This window comes from Palaemon carinicauda, chromosome 1 (assembly GCF_036898095.1).
Source record: "Palaemon carinicauda isolate YSFRI2023 chromosome 1, ASM3689809v2, whole genome shotgun sequence".
Lineage (NCBI taxonomy): Eukaryota > Metazoa > Arthropoda > Malacostraca > Decapoda > Palaemonidae > Palaemon > Palaemon carinicauda.
This window is the reverse complement of record NC_090725.1, coordinates 286,831,956-286,841,955: the sequence shown is the minus strand read 5'-3', so window position 1 is coordinate 286,841,955 and position 10,000 is coordinate 286,831,956. Positions and strand designations below refer to the sequence as shown.

Below are 10,000 nucleotides of genomic sequence, written 5' to 3'. Positions count from 1 at the left end.
TTTCATTCAAGAATTTTTAAAGGTAAAATAATTAGACTAGGCAGGATATTATGCAGTATTGTTCAGAAATGAGGCTTTTATTCATTATTTAACTAGTTAAATTGCATACTCTTGATTCAGTGTTTAATAGAATTGTTTGTCTGTAATACCGGAATTTTGCAATGCATCTGGATATTATACATACATATACCAAGGCACTTCCCCCAATTTTGGGGGTAGCCGACATCAACAAATGAAACAAAACAAAAAAGGGGACCTCTACTCTCTACGTTCCTCCAGCCTAACCAGGGACTCAACCGAGTTCAGCTGGTACTGCTAGGGTGCCACAGCCCACCCTCCCACATTATCCACCACTGAATCCCCTACTGCTGCTACCTTCGCGATCATCTAAGGCATCGGAGGAAGCAGCAGGGCCTACTGGAACTGCGTCACAATCGCTCGCCATTCATTCCTATTTCTAAAACGCTCTCTTGCCTCTCTCACATCTATCCTCCTATCACCCAGAGCTTTCTTCACTCCATCCATCCACCCAAACCTTGGCCTACCCATCAACCCTTGCATTCATCACCTTCATTAGCAGACAGCCATTTTCCATTCTTTCAACATGGCCAAACTACCTCAACACATTCATATCCACTCTAGCTGCTAACTCATTTCTTACACCCGTTCTCACTCTCACCACTTCGTTCCTAACCCTATCTACTCGAGATACACCAGCCATACTTCTCAGACACTTCATCTCAAACACATTCAATTTCTGTCTCTCCGTCACTTTCATTCCCCACAACTCCGATCCATACATCACAGTTGGTACAATCACTTTCTCATATAGAACTCTTTTTACATTCATGCCCAACCCTCTATTTTTTACTACTCCCTTAACTGCCCGCAACACTTTGCAACCTTCATTTACTCTCTGACGTACATCTGCATCCACTCCACCATTTGCTGCAACAACAGACCCCAAGTACTTAAACTGATCCACCTCCTCAAGTAACTCTCCATTCAACATGACATTCAACCTTGCAAAACCTTCCCTTCTCGTACATCTCATAACCTTACTCTTACCCACATTAACTCTCAACTTCCTTCTCTCACACACTCTTCCAAATTCTGTCACTAATTGGCCAAGCTTCTCTTCTGTGTCTGCAACCAGTACAGTATCATCCGCAAACAACAACTGATTTACCTCCCATTCATGGTCATTCTCGTCTACCAGTTTTAATCCTCGTCCAAGCACTCGAGCATTCACCTCTCTCACCACTCCATCAACAAACACGTTAAATAACCACGGTGACATCACACATCCCTGTCTCAGCCCCACTCTCACCAGAAACCAATCACTCACTTTATTTCCTATCCTAACACATGCTTTACTACCTTTGTAGGAACTTTTCACTGCTTGCAACAACCTTCCACCAACTCCATATAACCTCATCACATTCCACATTGCTTCCCTATCAACTCTATCATACGCTTTCTCCAGATCCATAAACGCAACATACACCTCCTTACCTTTTGCTAAATATTTCTCGCATATCTGCCTTACTGTAAAAATCTGATTCACACAACCCCTACCTCTTCTAAAACCACCCTGTATTTCAAGATTGCATTCTCTGTTTTATCCTTGATCCTATTAATCAATACTCTACCATACACTTTTCCAACTACACTTAACAAACTAATACCTCTTGAATTACGACACTCATGCACATCTCCCTTACCCTTATATAGTGGTACAATACATGCAAAAACCCAATCTACTGGTACCATTGACAACACAAAACACATATTGAACAATCTCACCAACCATTCAAGTACAGTCACACCCCCTTCCTTCAACATCTCAGCTCTCACACCATCCATACCAGACGCTTTTCCTACTCTCGTTTCATCTAGTGCTCTCCTCACTTCATCTATTGTAATCTCTCTCTTATTCTCATCTCCCATCATTGGCACCTCAACACCTGCAACAGCAATTATATCTGCCTCCCTATTATCCTGAACATTCAGTAAACTTTCAAAATATTCCGCCCATCTTTTCCTTGCCTCCTCTCCTTTTAACAATCTTCCATTTCCATCTTTCACTGTCTTTTCAATTCTTGCGCCAGCCTTCCTTACTCTCTTCACCTCTTTCCAAAACTTCTTCTTATTCTCTTCATATGAATGACCCAATCCCTGACCCCACCTCAGGTCAGCTGTCCTCTTTGCCTCATGTACCTTGCGCTTTACTTCCACATTTTTCTCTTTATATTTTTCATACTTCTCTACACTATTACTCTGCAGCCATTCTTCAAAAGCCCTCTTCTTCTCTTCCACTTTTACCTTCACTCCTTCATTCCACCATTCACTGCCCTTCCTCATGCTGCCTCCAACAACCTTCTTGCCACACACATCACTTGCAATCCCAACAAAATTTTCTTTTACTAACTTCCACTCCTCCTCTAAATTGCCTGTTTCTCTTACTTTCACTTCGTCATATGTCATTTTCAACCCTTCCTGATATTTACTTTTTATCCCCGGTTTTATTAGCTCTTCAACCCTCACTAGCTCCCTTTTACATCCACCCACTCTATTCCCCCACTCTTTTGCTACAACTAATTTTCCTTCCACCAAAAGATGATCAGACATACCGTTAGCCATACCCCTAAACACGTGCACGTCTTTCAATCTTCCAAACATTCTTTTAGTTATCAACACATAATCCATTAATGCCCTTTCTACTACTCTTCCATTTGCCACTCTTACCCATGTATACTTATTTTTATTTTTATTTTTGAAAAAGCGATTACTTATCGCCATCTCTTGCTCAACACACATATCCACCAGTCTCTCACCACTCTCATTTTCACCTGGTACGCCATACTTCCCAATGACACCTTCTACCTCTCCAGCACCTACTATAGCATTTAAATCCCCAATGACAACTACATATATATATTTATATATATATATATATATATATATATATATATATATATATATATATACTGTATATATACATATATATATATATATATATATATATATATATATATATATATATATATATATATATATATATATATATATCAATAAATATAAATTATTATAGTATAATGCACTAATGACTTTAATTACAAAATATTTACAATCATACAACCAGGCTTTTACTCAACTTAGCAATAAAATAAATTTGATAAAAGGTGAAAAGAACACATAGTTGCAATAGAATAAAATTCATTAATAAGTTAGGATTTGTTTACATTATGGATTAGTATTTTGATTACAAATGAGATTTACAAAAAAAAAAAAAAAAAAAAAAAAAAAAATCTTTCCTTCAACAAAAGTTTTGATATTTTGCGTGGTACTCAAGTATGCAAAGACCAAACACTCATTTTTATAGTCATTTCCCAACGAATATTCAATAAATGATTTATTTCCTCTATACCTATGCAATTCAATGAAGTAAACTGTCAAGAATTTACCGTAAAAACGGTAAAAATCCTTGAATAAATGTTGCCAGGTGTTCACCGATTAAAAAACGGATATATTGACGTAAAAAAGTGATTTTACGGTCACCAACTCGTTAAAGATAATAACAAAGTAGGGTAAAAATAAAGGAGTGATATTACGGTCACCAGCCCGTGAAGGATGATGACAAAGTGGGGTAAGAATAAAGGAGTGATATTACGGTCACCAGCCCCTGAAGGATGATGGCAAAGTGGGGTAAGAATAAAGGAGTGATATTACGGTCACCAGCCCCTGAAGGATGATGGCAAAGTGGGGTAAGAATAAAGGAGTGATATTACGGTCACCAGCCCGTGAAGGATGATGGCAAAGTGGGGTAAGAATAAAGGAGTGATATTATGGTCACCAGCCCCTGAAAGATAATAACAAAGTAGGGTAAAACTAAAGGAGTGATATTACGGTCACCAGCCCGTGAAAGATAATAACAAAGTAGGGTAAAACTAAAGGAGTGATATTATGGTCACCAGCCCCTGAAAGATAATAACAAAGTAGGGTAAAACTAAAGGAGTGATATTACGGTCACCAGCCCCTGAAAGATAATAACAAAGTAGGGTAACACTAAAGGAGTGATATTACGGTCACCAGCCCGTGAAAGATAATAACAGAGTAGGGTAAGAATAAAGGAGTGATATTACGGTCACCAGCCCCTGAAAGATAATAACAAAGTAGGGTAAAAATAAAGGAGTGCTATTACAGTCACCAACCCGTTAACGATAATAACAAAGTAGGGTAAAAATAAAGGAGTGATATCACGGTCACCAGCCCATGAAAGGTGATATTACGGTCACCAGCCCGTGACAGATGATAACAAAGTAGGGTTAAAATAAAGGAGTGATATCACGGTCACCAGCCCGTGACAGATGATAACAAAGTAGGGTTAAAATAAAGGAGTGATATCACGGTCACCAGCCCGTGACAGATGATAACAAAGTAGGGTAAAAATAAAGGAGTGATATCACGGTCACCAGCCCGTGACAGATGATAACAAAGTAGGGTTAAAATAAAGGAGTGATATCACGGTCACCAGCCCGTGACAGATGATAACAAAGTAGGGTTAAAATAAAGGAGTGATATCACGGTCACCAGCCCGTGACAGATGATAACAAAGTAGGGTAAAAATAAAGGAGTGATATCACGGTCACCAGCCCGTGACAGATGATAACAAAGTAGGGTTAAAATAAAGGAGTGATATCACGGTCACCAGCCCGTGACAGATGATAACAAAGTAGGGTAAAAATAAAGGAGTGATATCACGGTCACCAGCCCGTGACAGATGATAACAAAGTAGGGTTAAAATAAAGGAGTGATATCACGGTCACCAGCCCATGAAAGGTGATATTACGGTCACCAGCCCGTGACAGATGATAACAAAGTAGGGTAAAAATAAAGGAATGATATTACGGTCACCAGCCCATTAAAGATAATAACAAAGTAGGGTAAAAATTTCGGTCGCCTGTATGTTATTGTAATACGGCTGAGTACGGTATGTTTTTACGGAGAATTTACGATAAAAATTACGGTTTTCTTTTTTTTTTTTAACAGTGTAAGTTAACTGGATAAAATATTGCCAGCTACTGGCATGCAAATTCGTCTTCCTATTAGGATCTCCTAGTGATTAAGAATGATTTGCCATATACAGTATAACTACTCTTCATAGATCCTCACTTCAGAATTGTTATGAAATTCATGATAGAATGACACCAAAAGGATGAATACAGTCTCTAAAGTCAATCTGGGCTTTGTTATATACCAGAGAGAAGGATCCAACGCTGTCTGGCAAGTCAAAGGACCCTATAACTCTCTATTGGTAGTATTTCAACGGGCGGCTGGTGCCCTGGACAACCTACCACCTACACGGCAAGACAAAGACCTCAGACCCGCCCTTATTCATGTCTGGGGTTAGTCAGCTTTCATCACCATGCTGGCCGACTGCAGATTAGTGATGGTGGGAGACTTTTGTCTGATTGTTCAGAGCAAACCAACCTATTATGAGTGGCACTTACTATAGCCAATTTCTTTTAGCGATGCAGATTTGCACCGACTCGCAGCGGTGCCCTTTTAGCTCGAAAAAATTTCCTGATTGCTGATTGGTTGGACGAGATAATTCTAACCAATCAGCAATCCGGAAAATTTTCCGAGCTAAAAGGGCACCGCTGCGAGTCGGTGCAAATCTGCCTCGATAAAAGAAATGGACTATAGTGCAGCTTTGCTGATAATCGCGATACACAAACCCTCTCTCCAAGTTAAGATATCCACACCCTGAAAGCTAAGGGCAAATCCAAAGTCAGTTTTGTATGAAAAATAAAAATGAAAATATATTTGTATCACCTTCCTGTAGATAGTAAGAGGCTGACTCCTCGTCACAGGATAGTCAGCAATTAGGTCTGGAGGTACGTCGTACTGCAAGTGCCCGATCACCTTCGAGAGGAATTGCTTGCTCTTCTTGGCATATACTTCCACTTCTAACTTACTCTTGCGAACTTCCTTTAGTGGCACTAGGTGGTAGAAAATAAGAAATTTAGGGCACAATTTAAATAACCCTTTTACCCCCGGGGTATTTGGAAATTTCCAACCCTTAACCCCCAGGGGGTTATTTTTTTCCCAGCACATTTTGCAGTATATATTTTTTAAATTGCTCTAACAGCCTTAATTTTTGTCATAGAGAGGTTAGGTTGGTCTCATTCTCTTGGAAAATGCCTGAATTTTCTCAAAAAATTATCAAAATTTTGACAAAAAAAATCTTTTTATAGCATTTTTTTTTTGCAAGGACGTACCGGTACGTCCATGGGGTAAAGGGATGGCTTTTGTGAAACGTACCAATACGTCCTTTGGGGGTAAAAGGATTTAATCCTCATTGTCTTTATTTCAAAGTTATATCATTCAAAAATATTAAATAATAGTTGCAAAAATATAACCAATCACTGTGGGCCTCAGCAATAGTCAAATTATGAGCAGGTATGATCAACTAGCTACCTCAGAATATTCAATTAACCATCTCATCCCCTCACCGTAAGGCCCTATTCACACGAGCTTCTGTATTTTCTGAACTTATTCTACTACGAAAAACTTTCCGCAAGGACCCTAGGGAGTAAAGGGTTGGACAACCCCACCTGCAATCTTTCCCTACTATTCAAAGGCCTTACACCCTATTTTTCTATCTACCACTATCCGTGACATGATGGCCCTCTCTCACTACCACCATCATCATCCTGTTCACAACTATCTCTACTACTAAAACTTTTCAAATTTCCCTAAAAATGATCAACCTACCTTACAATTTACAGGTTACCTACGGGCCAACCAAGTGAAAGGCCAGTGCCAACAAGAAGAGTTGTCTGTAATACACAACAGCAACAACAACAACAACCAGCTAATGCAAGGTACTAATAACAGAAAAATAAGGAAACAAAAATACTGAAAAACCAGCTGGATTGACAAATCATATTCCTTGCACCTACCCAACTTCTACAAAAAGAAAAGAAATAAAAAACTCCAAATACAACACACCAAAAGCATAACTTACCTTGGAAGGAGAACACTTGCAAGCAATCAGGATTGAGGTTAACCTTCTTGACCTTATTCGAAGACTTCGAGACGGATGTATTGTCTGGCTTGTGGAGGGTGACCTTGTAGGAGCACGTAGCATTGTGGTAACTCGGGGGAAGACTGGTGATCCTCACCACATACACAGAGAGGGAGGAGTTGCTGGTGGCCCAGAGGAGGTTGAACTCTATGTAAGGAGACCCCTGGAATAGAAATACTTATAGAATCTCCCTTTTATGATAAAGAGCAAGAGTCTGGTTTTTTATTTATATATATGATATAATATTATATATATACATATATATATATATATATATATATATATATATATATATATATATATATATATATATATATATATAAATTTCTACCTCATACTTGGGATCGAACGCTGGCCCTTTCTAATGAAAGGCCAGGTCGAAACCCACCATGCCACAACGGCCATAAAAGAAATCGGAACCTAACGACTAATCAGTTGTTCTAGGATTTACCTGGCGAGATATCAGTCTCTTACCAGCGAGTTTTACCCGACTTCCCGGCCCACCACGTGACACAATTGGTAGTAATTCATTCAAATTACCCCTAATGAGTTAATATGGATAAATATCAACAACAATAATAATAATAATAATAATAATAATAATAATAATAATAATAATAATAATAATAATAATAATGACAATACCAACAACAATAATAATAATAATAATAATAATAATAATAATGATGATAAAGACAATAACAACAACAATAATAATAATAATAATAATAATCTTTATTTGGCTATTTCATTAACAGTAAATTATGACAAACTTTTTCTCCCTAGAAGATAGCATCATATCGCTACCGTACCTAAATGCACAACGTGATTCGTTTCATTAAATGTTTGTCACTTTTGAAACTTCATTCAATAAAAATCCTCCCCAAAACAAAGTTTCCCTTTTCTCTTTAGTAGTTTCTGATAGAAAAGAAAACTTTTATTGAATCATGAGTGTGATGAATATGGTGTTACAGAAGAGTCCTTAGGATAAGCTGGATTGAGAAAAAGACTAACCTGGAAGTTCTACAAAAGATCAATATCGAAAAAAGATTCCTTGACATTTTGGACGAAAGAAAACTAACTTTTATTGGACACCAGGTTCGGAAACACAATACTCTGGAAAGAACGCTACTAATTGGATCAGTCTATGGTACAAGAACGAGAGGAAGGCCTAAAACTAGACTTGAGGGAGACAAGAACGCGAGGAAGGCCTGAAACTAGACTTGAGTGAGACAAGAACGAGAGGAAGGCCTGAAACTAGACTGAGTGAGACAAGAACGAGAGGAAGGCCTAAAACTAGACTTGAGGGAGACGAGAACGAGAGGAAGGCCTAAAACTAGACTTGAGGGAGACGAGAACGAGAGGAAGGCCTGAAACTAGACTTGAGGGAGACGAGAACGCGAGGAAGGCCTGAAACTAGACTTGAGGGAGACGAGAACGCGAGGAAGGCCTGAAACTAGACTTGAGGGAGACGAGAACGCGAGGAAGGCCTGAAACTAGACTTGAGGGAGACGAGAACGCGAGGAAGGCCTGAAACTAGACTTGAGGGAGACGAGAACGCGAGGAAGGCCTGAAACTAGACTTGAGGGAGACGAGAACGCGAGGAAGGCCTAAAACTAGACTTGAGGGAGACGAGAACGCGAGGAAGGCCTGAAACTAGACTTGAGGGAGACGAGAACGCGAGGAAGGCCTGAAACTAGACTTGAGGGAGACCAGAACGCGAGGAAGGCCTGAAACTAGACTTGAGGGAGACGAGAACGCGAGGAAGGCCTAAAACTAGATTTGAGGGAGACAAGAACGAGAGGAAGGCCTAAAACTAGATTGAGTGACAATATCAAGGAGATGTGCGGGCTAACGATGGTGGAGTTGGAAAGGAAGGCTCAAGACCGGAATGAATGGAGAAGTTTTGTGCAGAGGGCCACGGCCGTTCGACATCGAACACCCCGTACTTGATGATGATGATGAATATAGAGAAAAGCAAATGTTAATTGCTTTTGATTATTTGATTTCAATGAAATAAAAAAGCTTCGTTGTCCTTGATTCAATGTTGACTTTTATCATTATTATTATTATTATTATTATTATTATTATTATTATTATTATTATTATTATTATTACTTGCTAAGCTACAACGCTAATTGGGAAAGCAGAATGCTATAAGCCCAAGGGCTCCAACAGGGAAAATAGCCCAAAGGAAATAAGGAAACTATATGGAAAGTAATTAACGATTAATATAAAATATTTTATGAATAGTAACATTAAAATAAATATTTTAAGAACGCTAGCAACATTAAAATAAATATTTCATACATAAACTACAAAAACATTTGAAATAAAAAAGAGGAAGAGATATAAGATAGAATAGTGTGCCCGAGTGTACCCTCAAGCAAGTTAGGAAGACCATTGTACAGAGGCTATGGCACTATCCAAGACTAGAGAACAATGGTTTGATTTTCGAGTGTCCTCCTAGAAGAGCTGTTTGCCATAGCTAAAGAAAGAGTCTTGACCCTTTCTGAATGAAACAAATTTTAAGACGTTGACTCTTTCTGAAAGGAAACAAATTTTAAGACGTTGACTCTTTCCGAATGAAGCACCTCATTGGAAACAAATTTTAAGACGTTGACTCTTTCTGAATGAAGCACCTCATTTGAAACAAATTTTAAGACGTTGACTCTTTCTGAATGAAGCACCTCATTTGAAACAAATTTTAAGACGTTGACTCTTTCTGAATGAAGCACCTCATTTGAAACAAATTTTAAGACGTTGACTCTTTCTGAATGAAGCATCTCATTTGAAACAAATTTTAAGACGTTGACTCTTTCCGAATGAAGCACCTCATTTGAAACAAATTTTAAGACGTTGACTCTTTCTGAATGAAGCACCTCATTTGAAACAAATTTAAAGACG

General features: G+C 38.5%; 1 protein-coding gene across 1 annotated transcript in view; it reads right to left on the bottom strand.

Annotated features, from left to right (window-relative positions):
• The window catches only part of LOC137645033 (synaptotagmin-2-like), a 29,765-nt gene that overhangs the window by 8,198 nt on the left and 11,567 nt on the right, over positions 1-10,000 (bottom strand). Inside the window, exons 5-6 of the mRNA XM_068377897.1 lie at positions 7,034-7,256; positions 5,839-6,005 (exon numbers count right to left, since the gene is read on the bottom strand). Coding sequence (XP_068233998.1) covers positions 5,839-6,005; positions 7,034-7,256 — 390 coding nt within the window. The remainder of the gene's footprint in view (positions 1-5,838; positions 6,006-7,033; positions 7,257-10,000) is intronic.